This window comes from Elephas maximus, chromosome 11, assembly GCF_024166365.1.
Source record: "Elephas maximus indicus isolate mEleMax1 chromosome 11, mEleMax1 primary haplotype, whole genome shotgun sequence".
In the NCBI taxonomy this organism is placed as follows: Eukaryota; Metazoa; Chordata; class Mammalia; order Proboscidea; family Elephantidae; genus Elephas; species Elephas maximus.
Genome location: NC_064829.1, coordinates 71,056,625 through 71,079,895, shown reverse-complemented (window position 1 = coordinate 71,079,895; position 23,271 = coordinate 71,056,625). Strand labels below are relative to the sequence as shown.

The 23,271-nt window shown below is 41.7% G+C and overlaps 1 protein-coding gene across 1 annotated transcript in view; it reads right to left on the bottom strand.

The window, feature by feature from the left end:
- PHLPP1 (PH domain and leucine rich repeat protein phosphatase 1) overlaps positions 1-22,718 on the bottom strand; it is a 214,760-nt gene extending 192,042 nt beyond the window's left edge. Inside the window, exon 1 of the mRNA XM_049900477.1 lies at positions 21,417-22,718. Within this exon, the coding sequence (XP_049756434.1) occupies positions 21,417-22,638 (1,222 nt within the window). The 5' untranslated portion in view covers positions 22,639-22,718. The remainder of the gene's footprint in view (positions 1-21,416) is intronic.
- Between the last annotated feature and the right edge of the window lie 553 nt (positions 22,719-23,271).

The following is a 23,271-nucleotide window of genomic DNA, read 5'->3' as shown; positions in this document are numbered from 1 at the left end:
AGTGTACTGGGGTGAAGCAAAAAGTGGTAAAATAGAGCCTCCTGGCCTAATTAACAAAAAAAAAAACTAAAAAAAAAAAAAATTTAACAAAAGGCCAGTAAAAAGGCTGTGTCTTTCATTTTCAGACTGTGGTTTCATGTAATTCGAGAACATCTTGGGGTCTCCGAGTGTGCAGTCAGTGTAGCTGGGTAAGGAACGAGGTGGCAGGGAAAGCAATAAAGATAGTCATATATAACAAATACATATAGGAAGATAGAAAAGTGGTTTTTCTCAGCATGTCCAGAACAGAGGGCTTAGCAAATATAGAAAAGACAGGGTTCCTTTCATCCTCCTTTTATCATTCCAACTGATAAAAGGACTTTGTGAAAGGATAGTCATGGCCCTGCCCTTGAAAAAGTCAAATCTAAAGAACATGTCTGATAACCCAATGGAATAGTTTACTAGTATTCTTAAAAATCAATTCCAAAACACTGTGTTTTAAGAATCTTGCCACCAGACATAATGGAGGATGTATGGCCGCCTATTCTGCATTTAAAAAAAAAAAACTATGATGACCAAAGCAGGCAGAATTTGGCCCCAGACGACTCACACCTATGACCGATCCTGCCTCCCTCTCCAGCCTGATGCTCTCTAACTCACTTACTACATGGCACTCACACAGGTCCTTCCTCTAGGTCCTTAAACATGCTGGGCCCCTCCCTACTCAGAGTCTCACACACACTGTTCCTCCACATGGAATGCTCTTCCTTGCACCCTACACCCCAACGCCCTCAACTACGATCCATCCTGCAGGTCTCAGCTTAAATGCCACTTCTGGACAGAGAGCCTTATAAAGGACTTTCCCTTAGTTGCACACATCACAACGATAATTAAATAATTATTTGCACACGTGCTTGTTGGATAAGCCTCCTCCTTATACTGTGAATTCAGGAGGCAGAGACCATGTCGGCTTCTTTAAAGACTGACACACAGTAGGCACAAATTTCAAGAGATACTTTACTTGTAAGAAAAGAAGGAGGGAGAAGTGTCACTGTCCATCTCACACTGCTGGCTTCATGATAATCTCTGTGCAACTTGGCTTAGGCTTCTGAAAAGGCAGAGGATCTGTCTGACTCATCTCTCTCTCCAAGCTCTGAAGCACTTTATACCTCAGATAGCAAGTACTTCACAATTGTTTGAATTGACTAAGCGGTTAGAAAAGAGACAGCATCACATGTAAAAAAAAAAAAAAAAAGTTTCCATTACACTGACTGCTGACTTTTGAACTTCAACAAAATGTGCCAATAACTGCCAGCCCAATAAATATGAGGTTCTTGAGCAAGTAAAAAACAAAAACAAAAAACCTTACTGCCGTTCCACAAGGCCCTCCGAAATCAAGAGCAACAGTCCTTTTTTGTGTTTTTTCCTCAATATTATCAGTGTTTGGAAATTCAGATGTTTGATATGAATGAAGAGTACAGTTAGCAATTATGGTTCTTTCTCAAGAGTTTCTATTCTATTTCCTAAAAACAACTTTATTAAAAATTTACAGAAATCAACTTTGCAACTGAAACACCCAGATGATCCAGAAACTTCAGTAAATATTTGAGCAGTTATATTAAGAACAGAAATGATGTTTAATGCTAGCTTTTCATTTGTTTCAATAACCACAAGTTGAAATCAGCACCTAACCCGGTACTGAGTACAAAACAGAAATTCAACATTTACTACATTTATGAGAAGAAAAATGATAGGTTTGGATGGTTTGTTAATAGTGTGTATTATTTAATAGTAATTGCTTGCTATACAATTTAGTTTATATCTATCTACTCTTACAGTTCATCGTGTGTTGATGATCATTTTGTAATCAGATTCAAGCCACAGCTCACTGTGGCAATCTAGGAATGGAAAATGCATTCTTCACAGCCCTCCCTTATCCCTGCAAGTATAGTCAACAATCATGAGAAAGAAATTAAAACTGTCTCAGAAGTTCTATTACTCCATAAGTGATTTCATGAACAGAAAGGAAACAGGGTATAATCGGAGACACAGTCCCAGTTTTGTCATTTACTAGTTGCAACTTCCCTCATGTTTTTTGACCATCAGGTCTCCCTGCCTCTCCCCCACCCCACACACACTCAGAGCCTGGGGGGCTGATCTAAAACCATGCTATCAAAACAAACCTGCCCAGTGTAAGCACTGCCAAACCTGTAAAACCAGGTTTGCCAATCAGTTCCTCTGCCTCTAGTTACTATCCCCACCTTTGCAGTGTAATAAGGTGCTTTAGAATAGCTGGAGGAAGACCCACCCCCACGAGCAATATAGAGTCACAATTCCCAAAAGACACTACAGTCTATGATTAGTTGGTTGATTAACTCAAGAAAAAGCATATTCAAATAAATATTTAGACTCAGTTTTTCTTCACAGAAAACTGAGACTAACTGATCAAAACTCCCAACTTCCTGATCTGTCACTGAAGAGCCTTCATAACAGCCTCAGGGAAATAGGTACCCCTCTTCCCACCCATGACCTTCATGATTCCACCCCCTCTTATTTCTTCCAGGACTTTCCTTCATTTATTTTTCCCTCTCCATTCATCTGTCACCCTTAGGCGCTTCCTCCCTCTCTTTCCCTTCAGGATAAAAACAACGTTCATGTTTCTTCCACCTGGACCATTTCTGGAGTCCTGGTTGCACAGTGGCTAAAAGCTCAGCTGCTAACCAAAAGGTCAGCAGTTCGGATCCACCAGCCACTCTTTGGAAACCCTACGGGTCAGTTCTACTCTGTCCTATAGGGTCACTATGAGTTAGAATTGACTCAACGGCAACGAGTTTTTTTTTTTTTAATACAGAGGTACAAATTATCCAGTAATCATATAGTTCAATAAACATTTGTTTGTGCATATATCCAGAAAACTAAAACCGAGGTCAATGCAAAGAACATTATGGACACCAGAAGTCTCCTTCCCTATGCCCCTTTCCATCAATAGCCCACTGAAAGGTAACCATTATAATGATCTATCAACAAAGATTAGTTCTGCATGTTAATTGACTTTCACAAATATAATCATATGATGTCTCTTTTCTGTCTGAATTGTTTCATTTAACATTACCCACTTCCACTTTTTAAATACAGGCATTCCTTAGAGCTGTTTCCTCGACTCTCTCCTTGCTCTACCCATTCTTTCAAACCATTTCGTTCAATCCAAAGGCTTCAACTACTACCTAAACATAGATGATCCCCTAGCTTTAGACACACTTGGATGTCCTTTAGGCACCTCAAACTTAACATCCAAAATCGAACTCATCAAATTTTTCCCTCACACCAAAAGCCAGTTCCTGCTCCTATATTCTGCCTGTTGGTTAATGGGATTACAGCCACCCAAACTAGAAACCCCCAAGTCATTCTGACATACAAAGCCCTTACAGAGTGCCTGACATGGAGAGCATATTCAAACTTGTTCAACGAATGAACTTAAACCCTGAACTACTCCGTCTTACCCCACGTATAATCATTCAATAAAAAAAAGTCAAAAACTAAACCCATTGCCATCAAGTGGATTCCAACTCATAGCAACCCTACAGGACAGAGTAGAACTGCCCCATGTGGTTTCCAAGGAGCACCTGGCAGATTTGAACTGCCGACCTTTTGGTTAGCAGCGGTAGCCGGTTAACACTATGCCACCAGGGTAAGATCCAACAATTCTACAGCCTAAACAACTCTCATATGTCCAAACTTGTCATCTGGTCTGACCTAGTCTAGATCTTCCTCACCCAGTTCATAGGCAGCCCGCTGGTCCTCCTGCCAGGAATGTCCCATTCCATCCACTTCTACTACTGGACTACTCTTTCTAATCTTTAAAAATTATCTCCCACCCCTAACTGCAGCAAAACTGATCACAACTGCATTGTACAAACCTCAAAAGTAGCACACTCTATATTACAATTTTTCTTTCTCCCCTACTAGGCTGAGCTCCGTAAGGCAAGGGTAAGACACCATTCTTTCTTTGGACCTCCAGCACCTAACACAGTGCCTTAGCACACAGAAGGTCAATACATGTTTGTCAAAGGCTTGACACTAAGGCAGTCTCCCAGCCTCTAGTACTTCCTTCTCCAATCCTACCTCCAGATGGCTGCCAGTAAACTCCCTACAAAACAAATTTAATCATGTCACTCCCCACTTTAAAATGCTCCCTGGTTCCCCACTGTTTATAGAACCAAGTCCTTAGAAAATTACGTAAATAAACAATTATAATAAAACTTGAAATGTCTTCATGGAGTGCCAAAGGAATCCAAAAGCCTGATGAACCATCTCTCCTTGGAAGTGGCCTTTCATGACCTGGCCCCAGCTTCCTTTTCAGTTTCATCTACTACCACTTTTAGTCCCATCACTTAACACTTTACCCCTACCCATCCCCCATCATTACACACACACACACACACACACACGTGCCCTTTCATTCATGCTTCCCTACCTGGCATTCTCCTCTCAGCACTGTTAGCCCCCCATTCACAGGAAGCCTTTCCAGAGCATCCCACTTCCAAGGAGAGATGGTTCATCAGGCTTTTGGGTTCCCTTGGCACTCCATTAAGGCATTTCAAGTTTTATTATAATTGTTTATTTACGTAATTTTCCCTCCACTAGATAGGACAGTCTCGACATTCAAAAGGCATGTATCATGAAAGTTTTATAAATTTAATAAAAACTCTTTTTAGACCTCTTCATACCTGTCCACGACCACAATCAGCACCAGCATTTAGTTTGAGTATGAAAAGAATCGTTCTTATAGGAAAACCGAGTAAATAAACAATGTTTGTATCACCTTCCTGAGATTTACCACACACAGTAACAGTAGAAAGCAACAAAGCTACACTGAGGTTTGGAAGCTGGGTGATCAACCGGGTCCATTTATTAGCTAAATGGATGCCTACAGTCAGCATAACGTGTTACTACCATTTCTTATACGTGATCAACAAAATCAGTCTTCCGATGTTAAATTCGTAAATACCGAGAGCAGGAGACACATCTTCATTCATTCTTGTATCCCAACTCTTAACTGTAGTACCTGGTCCTCAAGGTTCACTGAATGAATTAGTGATATCCCCCTGCACAACCTCTTGCTTCTTATATTTGTGAACTGACCCACAATTCTCCTATCACCCAAGTTGAAAACCTGTCATCCTTGAGCGTCTAGCTCCAAAACAGTCAACTAGCTATTGATAACTTCTACACCTGAACTAGTACTATCTACACAAAACTCTGATTTAGTCTATTCTAATATTACAGATGTTTCTAAAAGATGAAGATACTGTACAAGTGCAGTTGTGCTTATGATAAAACCAAAACCAAACCCACTGCCATCGAGTGGATTCTGACTCACAGCAACTCTACAGGACAGAACATAACTGCCCCACACAATTTCCAAGGAGCACCTGGTGGATTTGAACTGCCAACCGTTTGGTTAGCAGCTGTAGCTCTTAACCACTATGCCACCAGGGTTTCCGTGCTTATGATAGTACCTGAAAAATAACTGAACTCTACTCCTTTCCTTTATCCATAAGTATTAAGAGCAAAGCCAGTTGGATTAATCTGTCAGTTTCTCAGCACCAAGAGGGCTGTCAACCGTTTTGTTTTGTTGAGGGGGGTGGGTGCTTATGTACATCTATGGAAGCAGGAAGCAATGACAGCCACCAATTCTCTATTAGCCACTAAAAGCTTTGAGAGAAACAGAACAAGCATTCAGACTGTACTAACTGCAAGACAGTTCCTACTCTCAGAAGTGAACTTTTGTTTGGTGTTTTCAGAATCACATTATCCTCTTAAGCAGTTCCAAGATATCTGTTTACAGAACTTTTGTTTGTCATCAGCTTCATGCGTTTATTCATCAATGACACAATGCCATTCAGATATTGGTTAAAACCACCAACTCCCTCTTGTGTCTTGGTTACAGAACAAGAGATCATTGTGCTTCTGCTTTACACTCACAATGGCCAGTAACTACTCTCCTTACAATTACACTGCTGATAACCTTTTTGCTAAAATCCCCCGTGAAAATCAGCTTGTCAGGTATGGCTCTACTCTAGTGAGTTAACTGAGGTCTCTGTAAAAAAAAACTTGTCGTAGAGGGCAAAAAAGGGCTGATGATGGTAGAAAATACACACATTGGCAGGTAATTAACCTGAATGGTGATTAGTCTGAATTAGAAGCATTTTCACTTGAATTAGAAGTATGACTCATTTAGTGAGGCAGGACCTAAATAAGTTCTTTTAACACTGTATTTGTTATAATTTTAAAACTAACACAAAAAGCAAAATGAAGATCTTTTTCCAGTGTTGTTATCCATATCACTACATGAGCCAATATTTCACAGAGCCATCTGCCATCCTCCTAAGACAAAAATAATTTATAACAGGCCATTAGTAGAGGCCTAACTTGTCATGTGTGTAGTACAGGTTTTACAGCCACAGGTAAAAGAGCTAAAAAGTTGTTTTTGCTTACATGAACACTTAAAAGTTGTATTTCTTTCTAGTCCACACAAGAAATTTAAAGAAAAATTCCTTCATTCATGAAGACCCAGATGGTCAAGGTTAAGAAGAACAACCCCACATCATAATATATAAGACACTAGAGGGGCCCTGGTGGCCCAGTGGCTAAAGCACTCAACTGCTAATCAAAAGGTCAGTGGTTCAAATCCACCAGTCACCCCATGGAAGAAAGATGTGGCAATCTGTTCCCCTAAGATTCTAGCCTTGGAAACTGTTCTACAGGGTCGCTAGAGTCGGAATCAACTCAACAGCAGTGGGGATATAAGACACTAACTCTGCCTTCAGATGATAAACACAGCATGTCCCATAAAACCCATGGGAAAACAAAACCTCATGGGCCTAAAAAGGGAACAAGAGAATGTGTATCAAGTGCACTTTAGGCCCGTTGCCAGGCTTCAGTACAACCTTGGGCATGCGTACATTTGCATTGTCTTTAAAAAAAAAAAAAAAGTATTTCCTTAATCCAGAACTTGGAAACTCCGGCGGTGTAGTGGTTAAGAGTTCAGCTGCTAACCAAAAGGTCGGCAGTTCAAATCCGCCAGGTGCTCCTTGGAAACCCCGTGGAGCTGCTGTACTCTGTCCTGTAGGGTCACTATGAGTCAGAATCGACTTGACAGCAACAGGTTTGATTTTTGGTTTTGGTTTAACCCAGAACTTAGATCCTCAACAAACAATGATACCAAATGGAGTCCAAAACAATTCAAGTGGATAAAAAGGCCCAGATGCCTAGATAGAGAGGTACTTGCTAAAACTTAAGGATTACACTGGAATTATTACGTGCATTCTGACTGGACCTTGACCCAGAAAATTATGGTTGTTCTTCAAACAATCCAGGATCCCAGGATTATGACAGCAGTCTACTCCTGGTCCTTTATGACTTGGCTCAAGGGCTCGAGCCTTCTGGAGATGCACATAGTGTGAGTTGGAGCCTCTCCACTTTTCCGCTACAATAGTAACCCGATGGCAATCGGTTTATAGTAACCTGGGAATACTCTGCCTCTACTAGAACACTTTTTACATTGGATCATAAGCGCTGGCCTCCTTATTAGTTTCCACGAACGTGCCCTCAAATCTGTAAGTACAGGCATACCCTGTTTTACGGCACTTAGCTTTACTGTGTTTCACAGATACTGCATTTTTTACAAATTGAAGGTTTGTAGCAATCCTGCATTGAGCAAGCCTATCTGTTGGTGCCATTTTTCCAACAGTGCGCACTCACGTTTTGTCTTTGTGTCATATTTTGGTAATTCTCTCGATATTTCAAACATTTTCATTATTATTATATCTGTTACAGTGATCTGTGATCAGTGATCTTTGATGCTACTATTGTAATTGTTCTGGGGCGCCACGAGCCATGCCCATACAAGAAGGTGAACTTAACAGATAAATGTTGTGAGTGTTCTGACTACTCCACTGATCAGCCATTCCACCATCTCTCTTCCTCTCCTGGGGCCTCCCTATTCCCTGAAACATGACAGTATCAGAATCAGGCCAATTAATAACCCTACAATGGACTCTAAGTGTTCAAATGAAAGGAGAGTGGCATGTCTCTCACTTTAAATCAAAAGCTGGAAATGATTAAGCTTAGTGAGGACGGCATGCACGTCAAAAGCCCAGAAAGGCAGAAAGCTAGGCCTGTCACACCAAACAGCCAAGTTGTGAATACAAAAGAAAAGTTCTTAAAGGGAATTAAAAGTGCTACTCCAGTGAACACACAAATGATAAGAGAGCCTTACCACTGATATGGAGAAAATCTGGATAGAAGATCAAACCAGATCAAACCAGCCACAATATTCCCTTAAGCCAAAGCTTAATCAAGAGCAAGGCCCTAACTCTCTTCAGTTTTATGCAGGCTGAGAGAGGTAAAGAAGGGGCAGAACAAAAGTTTGAAGCTAGCAGAGAGGCTGGTTCATGAGGTTTAAGGAAAGAAGCCATCTCTGTAACATAAAAATGAAAGGCGACGCAGTAAGTGCTAATGTAGAAGCTAAGCAAGTTATCCAGAAGATCTAGCTAAGATAATTGATGAAAGCAGCTACACTAAACAACAGATTTTCAGTGTGGAGGAAGGAGCATTATATTGAAAGAAGATGCCATCAAGGACATTGATAGCTAGAGAGGAGAAGTCAATGCCTGGCTTCAAAGCTTCAAATGACAGGCTGACTCTCTTGTTAGGGGCTAATGCAGCTGGTGACTTAAAATTGAAGTCAATGCTCATTTACCATTCCGAAAATCCTAGGGCCCTTAAGAATTACACTAAACCTACTTTACCTGTGCTCTATAAATGGAACAGCAAAGCCAAATGACAGTACAAAACAGTACATCTGTTTATAACATGGTTTACTGAATATTTTAAGCCCACTGTTGAGACCTACTGCTTAGAAAAAAAGATTCCTTTCAAAGTATTACTGCTCATTGACAATGCACCCAGTAACCCAAGAGCTCTGACAGAGATGTACAAGGAGATTAATGTTGTTTTTATGTTTGCTAACACAACTCTCATTCTGCAGCCCATGGCTCAATAAGTAATTTCGACTTTGAAGTCTTATTATTTGAGAAATACATTTCACAGGGCTATCGCTGCCATAGACAGTGATTCCTCTGATGGATCCAGGCAAAGTAAATTGAAAACCTTCTGGAAAGGATTCACCATTCTAGATGCCATTAAGAACATTTGTGATTCATGGGAGGAGGTCAATATATCAACATTAACAGGAGTTTGGAAGAAGTTGACTCCAACTCTCATGGAGGACTTTGAGGATTCAAGACTTCAGTGGAGGAAGTAACTACAGATGTGGGGGAAACAGCAACAGAACTAGAAGTGGAGCCTGAAGATGTGACTAAATTGCTACAATCTCATGATAAAACTTTGGCAGATGAGGAGTTCCTTCTTATGGAGGAGCAAAGAAAGTGGTTTCTTGAGATGGAATCTACTCCTGGTGAAGATGCCGTGAACATTGTTGAAATGACAACAAAGGACTTAGAATATTACATAAACTTAGTTGATAAAGCAGTGGCAGAGTTTGAGAGGACTGACTTCAATTTTGAAAGAAGTTCTACTGTGGGTAGAATGCTATCAAACAGCATCACACGCTACAGAGAAAGCTTTCATGAAAGGAAGAGTGAATCAATGCAGCAAACTTCATTGCTGTCTTAAGAAATTCCCACAGCTACCCCAACCTTCAGCAACCACCACCTTGACCAGTCAGCAGCCATCAACACTGAAGCAAGACCCTCCACCAGCAAAAAGAATATGACATGCTGAAGGCTCAGATAATGGTTACCATTTTTTAGCAATATTTTTTATGTAAGGTATGTACGTTGGTTTTTTAGACAGTGCTACTGCACACTTAACAGACTACAGTATAGTGTAATCATAACTTTCATACACACTGGGAAAGCAAAAAATTTGTATGACTCGCTTCATTGCGTTATTTACTTTTTTGCAGTGGTCTGGTACTGAACCCACAATATCTCCGAGGTATGCCTGTATTTCAAGGGTCCCTAGAAAATTAATCATTTTTTGAATCAAAAGCACTTTGACACAGTAGATACAGTAATTACTAGATAAATAAAAGTGTACAGTCTGCCAGTGTCACTGAACATCAGTGCCCAACAACAGTATATCCCATCTTCCTTAATGAGCCCTAATTAACACTAATTAACATCTCTGGGAATTTACTATTGCTAAAAATAATACCACATTACATTCGTACAGCCTCTCACAGTTTACAAAGCACTTCCACATATATCATCAAATCTGAAACTCACCAAGTTCTTTAAGACAGATTTTTTTTTAATCACTTTTTCTTTCTCTCTCTCTCTAATAAATGAGGTTTAAGGAGGTTAAAGGACTTATTGTAGGTCTCGCATCAAGTATAGAAGTAGCCCACACTCTACTGGAGGTCTCCAGTTCCTCAGTCAGTGGTCTTTCCACCATAGGAAAGACTGGTGATATACCACAAAGTACTAGAGCTTGGTTTGAAACCACTAATACTACTGTTTAGGCACTTTCACTCAATATCTTATTTGACCCCTCTAGCCACCTTGTGCAGCAGACAGGTATTATCTTTGTGTACAGATAAGCAAAGAAGGAAGCAGAGAGTTCTGGGGTAGCACAACCAGAACTGAAGCCCAGGTTTAAATGAGTTCAAAGTCTATGCTTCCCAAATGCTTACACAGCGGCCCCACCCCAAACTACCATTCCAGCCACTGAGAGATAACAAAGAATTCATAGAAAAGAAGCATTTTGATACTCCAAAGTAATGAGCTGCCATCCTAAATGCAATGGTGACAGGTGGCTATTGGGAAATTAGGGGGTGAAAAGAAAGGCAGTGGTAACTCAGCTAAAGATCCTTCCCTTCCTCCCTATTTTTTCTCAACAAATTTAAAATAGCTACTAAACCTACACTACCCTACCTACCTCATAAATTTTAATCCCCTGCCTACTAGTAAAAAAAAAAAATGAGAACGAGGAAGAGGAAGAGAAGAAAAGCATAAACTCTAGGGGAATGTGGCATTTTAAATCAGTGAAGAAAAAGCACATCCAATAAAAAGTGTTGGGATAATCTGTTCTTTTCTACCGGAAGTGGGTTTTTTTTACTGCCCATCTTACTTAACGTATTGAGTAAAGTTTTAAGCACAGAAAATAAAACTATAAAAATACCACAAGAAAATACGAAAGAATTGTTTTTGTTTTATCTTGCGGTAGGAAATATCTTCCCAAGCATGACACAGAACCCTGAATACCTAAAGGAAAAGACTGACATAAAAATTGAAAACTTAAGACACAGTGAAATATATCATAGTCACAGGTAAAAGTTGAATGGATAAAGAAAATATTATGACTTTTAAAATAAAGCTAGTTTCTCTAAACACATTTAAAAAAAATTTATAAATCAGAAGACAAACATTCAATAGGAAAATGGGCAAGGGATATGAACAGGTCATTCATAACGAGAATCAAATATTACGTGGGAAAAAGAAGTTCAACCTAATGATCTAAGAACTGCAATTTTTTTTAAATCGAGATTTTCCTACACTCACCTTCCCCACCCCTCCCATCCATAAATACAACTACCCCCTCCAATTATAGCCTACCTCAACACTTAATGAAGAACGTGTGTCCGCGTGCATCATGGACGCATATGTGCACGTGTGTGTCAGGAAGAGAATGAGGCTACCAAATGTAGTATTTACTTCTTCCTACGCAGATGAGTTCTTTTTTGCACAAAACTGAACGTCAGCTGCACCCCCCAGTCATACCCCCTCTCTAAGACAGCATCAAGAGAAATTTACTCTTCTACCCTTCAGCATCTGGAGTGAATATTCTATATGCCAGCTGCAATGTATTTTTACCCCTTTGTACTTCTGCACTTTTTCAGCTCCTTTCCTCATGTTAAAAATGACAAGTAATCTTTGGGGACTTAATTGACTCAGTAGGTTAACTTCCTTATAAGGGAAGCTGAAACTTTTGCTTAAGGTAAAGATTAAATTAAGATGGAACCTAATATAAAATGAAATCTCTTTCTTACCCCTAGAGTTCACAAACTGTCTTTTTGCTAACAGGAGCAGGATATTTCTTTTCTTCTCTTCAAGGAAAGAGTATTCAAAGCAGTGGCAGATTGAGCTCTGCTGTTTTAATTTTTTTTACATCACACAAAGGTAGAACTGTGTATATGTACCGGAATAATAAGCTACATACAATTAATTGTGAGATGACATCTTAAATAAAGGGATATAATGAATACTAAGTCTTTTTAATACGGCATAAGTCTGATGGGAATATTTTTCAAAATCTATTCTTACATTTTTCTCCTACACATTTAAAAAAGAATTGAATGATTTTCCAACATTTCCATTTTCCAATAATTTCAACTTCTAAGCACTGGACAAACTACCATTGATTTTCTAGCACTGTACTTCTTCTTAGCCAACCATCTATGTTGTAAGTTCTATCCTAAATCTCCCAAAGGATAACATCACTGATGAAATCTAACTTCCCTCTGTGTAATTAAAATATCCAGCTGTTCCTTTAGAAGCCCTCCTCCTTTACAATCTGTCAGAGTGATATGTAACCTCTCAGGAGCAGTGATTAGAATGAAAAGAAACTGGGAAAACCTTTAAGTAATAGACAAAACACTAAATGTGTGATGCACACTAAATTTGTTTTTTACCTTTCATTTTTAAATACTAATATAAGGGGGATCCAAGACAGTAAGTATACAAGTGCACAGTGTGGAAAAAAAAAAAAAAAACTGGATAATGAAAAGCTGGCTCTATTCCTAAACTCTGAGGCTCAACAGACTCTGTGATCTTGGACCAAGCACTCTATAGGCTTGCTTTCCTCATCAATAAAAATGCAGATGTTGAACATAATTATCTCTACAAGACCCTAAACGCTATAATATAAATAACAGTACAAAAATTTCCTTTAAGTGTTTTTTCTCGTACTGACTCTAAGCCAAGGTAGACAGGCAATTGCTAGCTCAGTGTAAATTAAAGCCAAATAACCAGCAAATCTTGCACATTTCGATCCCTCTAGTACAGAGTTGAAGCCTGGTGGCGCAATGGTAAGAGTTCAGCTGCTAACCCAAAGGTTGGCAATTCAAATCCTCCAGCCACTCCTTGGAAACCCTGTGGGGCAGTTCTACTCTGTCCTACAGGGTCGCTATGAGTCACAATTGACTCAATAGCTACGGGTTTAATACAGAGTTGAGAGGCAGTGGTGGTTCAGTGGTAGAATTCTCGCCTTTCACCTTTCATATGGGAGACCCAGATTCCATTCCCAGTCGATGCACTTCGAGCATAGCCACCACTCGTCTGTCACTGGAGACTGGCATGTTGCTGTGATGCTGAATGGATTTCAGTGGAGTTTCCAGACTAAGATAAACTAGGAAGAAAGGCCTGGCAATCTACATCCAAAAATTCAGGCAAAGAAAATCCTATGGATCACAACAGACCAAACTGATTGTACATGGAGCTCCCATGAGTCGGGGGCTAACTTGAGGGCAGCTAACAACAATACAGAGATGGAGTCCCCAGGTGGTGCAAACAGTTAATGAGCTCAGTTGCTAACTGAAAGATTTGGAGGTTGGAGGTTCGAACCTTATGAAAGTATCTTGCTTTGTAAGTCAAGTTAAGAAAAAGATTTTACTTACCAAAGAATGTGTTTATTTAAATTCATCTCTAGCATTCAGATTTCTACTTGAAGGAGTAACAGTGGCAGAAAATGGGTGAGTCAAACAACATTATCTAATCTGCCATTAGTCTTAAACCTCACCAAAAAGGTAGCCCCTTTTGTTGGCAGGCTGAGCCTGTCCTGTGTACACTGCATACTGGGTCCAAGCCCAATCCTCTCCCCATGACAAAAAGCAGAGGATTGGACAGTTTTAGGCCCACTGACACGTCTCACAGAACTTAAAACAACTACAGCCCTCAACCTGTCTAATGGGAGAAACAGGCTCTCTAACAGAGCCACAGAATGTTAAAAAAAAAAAAAAAAGAGGGGAGATTTCAGACTTTACTCCAACCCTACCATTTCACAGATAAGGAAATCAAAGCTCGGGGCAGGTTAAAATGAATGCCCAAAGTCACAACAAGTTTCCCAACTCTGAGACTAGTTTCTTTAAACTGCAGCGTATTTTCTCTCTTCTATCAGAGTATGCACAAATCTCTCCAAAAGTTCTGTTTTTGAAAAGAAAAAGGTTGCTTTCACCTAACCCCATCACATCAGCCAAACTCAAAAACTGTAAGATGCAGCACCCACTCAAGCACTAAACCAGCCGGAAAAGCTTTCAAAATATGTGCACTGAAACACAGGGTGACTCCTTAGGGATACTGTATTATGAAAAACAGTACAGTAAAGGTCAAAAGCTGGTTCTGTGTACAAAATTTCACTCTTTGGACCATGTGTCAGGAATGAACTGATTGTAAAATCCAGATAATTATTAAATGTACAGTAAAACCTGAGAAAGCTGGAACCTGTGTAAGGCAGAAACCTGTCAGAGAGGGAAACTCAAATATTTTCCACTAAAACGAGTGACAGAAAAGCGGTAAGGCTGCACCTTGCCAAAGGTGGAACACTTGTGAGACCCAGAAAAGCAAGGCAGGTCCCGTCAAGTTCCAGCTCTCACAGGATTCACTGTATAATGAAAATAAGTACAGATCATACTTTCTTCTGCTGTGTTGAAAAACATGCTTGGCACTAGAAAAAAACTCTGAACGTTCTAACATCTTAACTGAGGCGGGGTATATGAAAAGATTCATTCTTTAACTCTTCTTCATCAGATAGAGGAATCATTAGAAATAAATATAATTTCCCTGCTTAAAAAGAATGGGGAGGAGGGAACTAAATAAAATCAAACAATTCAAATTATTTCAAACTTCAAATTTCTAATTCAGTTTCTCACTTATTATTGAAGTAGTCCAAAACTGAATTACTTCAAATTTTATTCAGTCTTCAACTGAATGCTTTCACATAACCAGAAATAAGACTGCTTTTAACAAACTTCGTTTGGAAAAACTTAAGCCCAAAATTCTGGATTGTTTGTTTTTTGCTAAAGTGTTGCCATTTATAAACTCAAAATACATACTAATAAAATATACAAATAGTTTCACCCAGTTTCCAATTAGAATTTCTAGGTTTTTAAACTCAGAGGCCACTGGACTTAGTACACCGCAACAAGATACTTTATTCTACAATTAAATACATTTTATAATGTATTGAAACAATCTCAAGTGTAAAAATACAACAGGGAAAACAACTCAGCATTAATGTGGCATTGCGGGAAGGCTACGCTTTTTTTCCGTGAGCATACTGAAAGGTATACCAGGGCAACGTACAGTAACAACATAACCATTCCACTTCTATAATCAAAGTGTAAAAACATCTCATTGATTCAGTAACTGTTACTATGCTTGATTCCAGAGTACAATATCCCACAATTTGAAAGAGCTGCAATCCCACAGCTAACCAAATATCCTAATGTTCTTTAACCAAAGTATCATTAAAGTTTACTCTTTCCGCATCTCTAGGTTTCAATTTATCAACATTTTCTGAAGCCTTGATTTGAAGGTCCATACAAACCTAAACACAATCAGCCGCAGAGCCTTAGGTTACAAATACCTAATAAGTTTAAAGAATCCACATGGTCATTTTTGTTTTGTTTTAATTACACTATCTTTAGAAAACCAAATATAAGAAAGGGTTTGCCCTAGAAGCGCAGTGACATCAGGCCAGGTTCAAAACCCCTCATTACCAGTACTACACCAGATGCACGTGATTAAAGGGCTGGAGTGAGTTTTAGAAGGTGGGATTAAAAAAAAGGCTTCATTTTCCAGACCGTTTTAGACATTTTGATAACATCTCTTTTCCTTTTTCAAAATGCCAGGCGTCTCTAAATGAATAGCTTTTCTATTCAGTAGCTTCAGGATCTCTCAATTTTCACAGTACAACAATTAAACCTTTCTCCTGTCCAGAGACTGAACTGGTTCAACCGTGGCACATAACAAAATCATTAAATCTAAGATGCCTCATTTGACAGATGTCTCATTAAATTCATCTCAAAGTCTTGGTACTAGATGCCTTTCGGAAGAAAAAAAGAAGGAAAAGGGGGGAAAAACACACATACACACCTGTTAACTCTAAGAAAACCTTGGGAGAGAACTGCTCTCTCAAAATCCACGTAGAGCTCACTCATGTGAAATAGAAGGCATTAGTAGTATGTGGCACACCTAAAATCTGCCATGGGAGAAATGCCTCCACGTGTATGTGTGTTTAACACACCCGTGGGGACCCAAACAAGAGGGAAAGCTGAAGAGTCAAGACACACACCACCACATGCTTAACAAAATTCCACAAATTCAATCCAACAAGTGCTTAAACTAAAATGCCAAGTATTTTACTAGGCTCAGATCATATACAATGCCAATGAATACTATGCTATCAATAAATCAAACACTAAATTCGGAATTCTAAAAAGGAGAACGAGAAACAACCAAAACACCTTCCACTTTAAAAATCTGGTAACTGATTGTTTGAGGTGGTTATTTAACAATCTCATAGCAACAAAACAATACAGTTTTCAACCTGAAATGTTACACAAACTTATTTACACCTACGCCCTCTCCCTAAAATAATGTCAGTAAGCAGGGGTACAAAAGACACAATTTCAGGAATAACTGAAATTCAGGGAGAATAATTTACTCTCTATTTTTATATAACATATGAATTATAAAAATTGTACAATGGCATGTAACATTAATAAAGCACTATCACTGAGGTATAAATATACTTGAAAAGAAAAGGTTTAAGCGAGTAAGACCTTTCATGAGGAGTATTTTCAGTACAAAAGTATGAGTCGGTATCGACTCGACGGCACTGGATTTTACCATACAAGTAAGGCCATTTTTTAAAAAGAACTGAATTGTCACACCTCCACACTCGAAGTTATGCACTTGTCAGATAGTGTTAATTCTCTACTGCCTAATCAAGATTTACAGTTTAACAAATGAGGCATGCTTGAAAAAGAGAATAAAGACTCATTAGGCAAACTTTATTTCGTATTGACATATATGCAAGTATTACTATTTGCAACCAGAATATTCAGGGCACTTCAGTACACCTTCTGTAATGTCTCCTTATATCTACCAACCTTGGTTCTTCGCAGTTTTAAAGGCAGCATGATAAAAATAGAACCACCCACATTTCACAAGAAATACCACTTTGGACTACAGGATAATACCACCTCATTACCAACAAAAATAGCATATTTTCTGAATGCTTTTAACCAAGTAAAAGATTCAAGTGTAAATGAAATTCAGCTTCGATTCATGGAAAGTGATATGAATTGCAAAATAGAATATCCAAGCTCTCTGTTCTCAGCTCTGCCAAGGGCTGAAAAACCAGAAGTAAGAGACAAGCCTCTGTGCATCAGTTTCTCCATCTGAAAAGAAGACTGACGCTGACTCCTCCCTAGTAATGTTTCTGAAAGCACAAATGAGATAATTTACACAAAAGCCCTTTAAGATTTTTGAACACAATAAAACCCAAGATATGACAGATGTTACTAAACCACGGTTATGAAGGAAAATAGGGCATGCAGTTTATATCAAAAACCACAAAGACAATGTATAAAATATAAAAGAAAAAATAATTAAAACCCTTTGTTCTTAAAATTAAGAAGGCTATTCAAGCACACACTGGTGTCACATGTTCATAACACGTTACTCAACACTGCTGTAATTATAGTAATAAGAACCTGCTCGTCAATACTACAGCTTAATGTTGAACGACCCCTTCTTGGTTTCAACACACGAAACCATGCAAGCTTTGATCATTCCCAAAACAGAAGATGCATGAGAGGGGTGAAGAGATTGTTCTCCGACCAATCCAAGAAGTCACACATAAAAATACCTTGTCCAAGATTCCCTAGGTACAATTGATGTGTTTGCTCTCCAATTCTGCCAACATCCTTTCTCATGAAAACTTGAACTAAAATAGTGAGAACACTAGATCTAAAAATAGAAAAAAGTCAAAAACTGAAAAAATATAGCAGTTTAATACTACCCTTCATGAATGCCTCAGACTCCTCAGGGAGTACAAAACACCAAGCCAAACCAAACCCAGTACAAAACACAAGCTCATTAATGTTTAGGAGTCCATAACTTATGGGAGGCAACCTAAACTCTTGAATTATTTTTTAACCTAAAATTTTTAATTACTCTTCCAGGTAAAAATTTTAAAAGGAAATTAGATGTTAACATATTTTTTAAAAATTTAAATTTTTCCATATTTTAAATCAGCTAAGAAAATGATTATTTGACAGGTGCAATAAGTTTCCTAACTAAGTCTTCATCACCGTCTCTGTAATTAGACAGCACCTTTTATCCAATGCCTGCCTTTAAGTTCACTAGAAGCTTTCATTTTACATTACCCAAATAAATATTTAAATATTCAAAGCAGCCACAAATGTCTTTTAAAGCCTTTAAAGAATAACTTGAGTCAGGTTACAAATACTAAAATTTAATTGAAGGATTACCCTCAAGAGAACAAAAGTTATGTGCTGGACAACAGCTTCCCCCACCCCCCCCCCCAAAAAAAGGAGCTGACTAGATAAATTAGACAGATGGCAGATAACGAGCTCAACTTAAATACTGGAAAATATTCAAAAGGTTTCAAACGCAACTAGTCCATCCTTAACTCCAACTACACGTAACAACAATATATGCAGCAGTGAATTTAAGAAGTTATATACATAATCATGAAAGCAAATGAGATACAGAATTTTGTAACACTCTCTTAAAGACTGTCATCTAAAACAAATATTAATTACCCCCTTCCTAAGGAAAATTACTACCAAAATGTAACATTCTCCTGTTGGGGTGTGGGACATTCCATTGGAGCACAGGCATCATTTCTAGGAATCTTCTCCAGCCTAGTGCAAACGTTCATATGTGTGTAGACCTGACAGTGTTCTCACAAGGCCTTTCTGTTCTTCAACAATGAAAATTCCTTTTAAAATTTCCAGTAGACTCACCATATGCTAAGTTAACTTTATAAATTTAGGCTTAAAGTAAGCTCAACTTTGTATTAAAAGCAAGAGGGACAATTAGACATCTTTATAACCATCAGCCACCCTCCCTCTACGACACTAGTACACTGGGGCTTCATATTTAAGGACAGGCTGGACCCAGTGTGTGACATCCCCATCTTATTAGTTATTTTTACTAGTGCATACACAGAGACACACACATATATGTTTATACTGTGAGACAGAAAAGAGCAAACAGGTTCAGAATGAGGTAACAATAATTGCTTTCCATAAACAGCAAAACAAAAAGATTAAAATGACCACATCAGAAATTTAAGATTTAGCACAAAGAGCCCCTATCATTCTTAAATTGAGAGAAGTTCAAAAAAAAAGCCAACTGCATATCATCCATTTAGAATATTTCAGAAACTCTGAAAGAGACAAGGGGAGTCAAAGATTTAAATTTCATGAGTGTAACACCCAAAACCTTTCCCATGGACGTTTTATTTATCAGGATCAACAAACATGTCCAATCAGGAGCAAAACTTTTAGAGCTCTTTCCACATAAAACATGTCCAAATATTGTTTATTTAATATATCCCCTGCTTTATTCATATTTCCTTCAATTTAAGAGTTTGGTCATCAGGGTGTTTCTCATTCTCCTGTTAACAAAATAAACATGCTCCTTCCAAGTGTGATTACAATGAAATGCTTTTGTAAAAGTAACGTTTTACAAATTACATGAGCTACATATAACTGTTGATCCTATATTAAAAATCACCCATTTTCTGGGTCATAAACTTTAAAAGGCATGCCATCCAGCTGAGATATGAGATTCACATAGTGCAAATGCTATTATATTATGATTTGATTTTCTTCATAAGGCAGAAATCCACTGAAGAATTTCAGAACAACTTCAATGAAACTTAAATGAACATTTCACCAGGAATGCTACAAGTTTTGCATATTTCAGCGTGGGAGTAAAGGTCTAGTCATTCCAACTGACTAAACTGGTACAAGGGCACAAGTGGGACCAAAAAAACATACTAAATTTGAAAGAATGGCTACAGCCTAATGGAGTTACAAAGGTGATCATTTTCTCACCATCACCTACACCCCAGAATAAGTAAAGGTGGAGATTTAACCCTCCTCTTTCAATTTTGCTGTGCTAACTTATTTTAAATGAAAAATCCTTCTCACTAAGAGCACCGTTCTTCAATCCAAAGAAAGGAAAGGGTCCAAACAACTTACAAAGCTCAAATATAACAACTAGGACCCACAGCTCCCTAATTTAGTGCCACTCAAGTCTTTAGCCCAAAGAGAAACTTTACACTGGCTACCCATAATCAAGAATTTTATCTGAGACTGCAAAAACAATGGGGAGGATTTTAGGTCACATTCTTATCTGGAACCCTACTGCAAGCCATAAGGGGCCCTGCAATGGTTAAATGGCGCAATGGTTAAAATGTTTGGCTGCTAACGGAAAGGTCAGTGGTTCGAACCACCAGCCACTCCCTCAGAGAAAGATGTGGCAGTTGGCTTCCATAAAGATTACACCCTTGGAAACCCTATGGAACAGTTCCACTCTGTCCTATAGGGTTGGTATGAGTTGGAATGGGTTTGGTTTTGAGTTTATTGCAAGTCATATAGCAATGGTCAGTTCCGACGACAAAGCCTTGTAAAAAGAATGAGAAACACATAAAATCATTGTCGATGCAAGAATAAAATCTGCAATGGAAACTGAAAAACAAGCAAATACGTAATGGAGTTTAGAAGTATTACCAAAAAGGACCCTATTGGCTAGGTTTCTAATAAGGACTCGGGTGGGCAAACAAGCAGGGCAAAGAGCAGAACAAGTGCATCAGTTGACAAGGAAAAGCTGACGGTGGTGGATCCCTAGAGCGACAATACTAAACTGCCAACACGCAGGCCTAAGGAGGGTGTTCTGGAGTATTTCTGCTGCTTCTGTCAGTATTTATGTGCACATGATGGTTTCCCTGAAATCCCAAACTGTCTCAACCTCAACATGTCCACGAGGAGAGGCCTCAAGAAAGCACCTTTACTATTCAATGCTCTGTTGTCTATTTCAGGGGTATCCGCTTCCTGTACTTCCTGGTGACCTGCCACCTGCTCCACGTACTTTCCAACCTAGGAGCCCTCGAGGTTGACTCAAACTCACGGATTTAAAAATGGCTCAACTTAGTGTCACAAAGATTGTACTTGAAAGCTGTAGAAAAGTGACAACAAAGACTCAGCAGGACCTGTGTCCCCTTGGTTTGGGCAAAAAACGGCACATTTGGATCGTTTTTCGGTACGTAGCAGTGTTTACACCACACACGCCCCAGAGCAGGCGATCCCTTACCTGCATAGAAGCGGATGAGGCAGCCGATCTCCGAGTCCATGCCTTCCTCCTGCACCCTCCACAACTCCCCGAATCCCAGCTGGAAGAGGTAGTCATTTTGGATCTGCAGTGGCTTCTCGTCCGCCTCCAGCCGCCGGGTGGTCTCTCCGTGAAGCTGCACGTACAGGGTGGGCGGTGGGGTCGCCTTCTCCGCGGCCTCCTTTTCCTCCCGAGGCCGGTCGCCGCCCCTCGCGGCCCCGGGCTGCGGCGGCGGCGGGGAGGCCGTCGGGGACCGCGGCAGGGCGCGGCGCTCCGGCCCAGGCTGCGGGGAGCGGCGGTGGGGCGGGCCCGGGTCGGCCTCGAGCTCCTCGGACGACGACGAGGAGCCGCCGCCGCCGCCGCCGCCGGAGGGGTCCAGGCGATCAGCCACGCTCTCAGCGCTGGGGCTCAGGCTGAAGCTCTCCGCGTCGGAGGCCGCGCGCGCGACCGCGCCGTCCACGGCGCCCCCCGAGGGCAGCGGCAGGCGGGCGGGGGGCGTGCACGGCGGCTCGGTCCCCCTGCCCAGCACCTTCAGCACGCCGCCGCCGCCCTTGTGGCCCGGCTGGAGCAGGCGGGCGGCCACCTCGGCGGCCGTGGTGTCCAGCGTGCAGAGCACCGGGCGCAGGCCGGCGGCGGCCAGGTGGCGGTCGGAGACATGCACGCAACCCCGCCGCAGCTGCTGCCTCACCCAGTCGCGGTCCGACGGCTGCAGCTGGAGCGCCTGCCGGTGCCTGAGGAGCAGCGTCTTCCTGTCCAGGCTGCGGGTGCACAGCGACGCCGCGGCCGAGCAGGAGGCAGCCAGGCCGGCGGCGCCCGGCGAGCGCGAGACTGCCGCGGCCGACGACGACGAGGCGGCGGCGGCGGCCGCGGACAGATTCCTCTTGAGCCGCCCTCTCCTCAGCAGCAGGGAGTTGGCGCCGCTGGCCCCGGGCGCAAGGGGAGCCCCGCCGGCGGGGGCCTGGGGCGCCGCGCGCCGCCGCCTGCGCCCGGTGCAGCTCGCCCTGCCCGGCTGCGCATCTGTGGGAGCCTCCGCCCGCGCCCCTCTGCCGTGCCCCCCGCTCGAGGTCAGCGCGGGCTCCGGGCTCCGGCCGCCCCCGGCCGCCGCCACCAGAGCCGCCGCCGCCGCCGCTGCGGCCGCTGAAGCCGGAGCTCGGTCCTCCCGGCCGGGCTCGGGGAGGCGCTGCGCCGCGGCCGCGGTCTCCATTGCGATGGCGCTCGGCGTTTCCCCCCCAGCTCCGGAGGCGGCGGGCCGAGGGGGAGGCGGCGAGGCGAAGGCGGGAGCCGGCAGCGGCGCGGGGAGCAGCGCGAAGCCAATGGCGTTCGGCGCGGCCGTTCCGTGGGATTATGTGGCGACTCGGAGCATTCCGCCGGTGTCTCGGCGTTCCATCCCGCTCGCCCGCCAGCCGCCGCCGCCACACGCCCTCCCCGCCCCGGCCGCCGGCTCGGGGTGCAGGCCCCGCCTCCGCTCCGCCTCGCCCGGGCTAGCCAGCCGCGAAGCCTGGCTCATTGAATATGAATCACGCGCCGCGAGAGGGCCAGGGGCTCCCCCACTGGCCTTATGAATATGCATCGCCGACATTACGGCCTCCGGGGGAGAGCCAGGGTTGGCAGGGGCGGGGCTTCAAGGTAAACAAATGTGACGCGTGCGTAAGGATGAGGAGTCCGGTAGTTTCCCGGGGCTTCCAGACCCGGCCTGGTCGGCCACCGCCTCTGAGAGGGAGAGGGAGACAAGAGTGGCGCGCGATGTTATTTGGGAGTTGTAGTTCTAACCTGAGTACGGGCCTACCTAAGGGTGACAAGATGAACTACAAGCCCCAGCAATCCTTAGGTCCCGCCG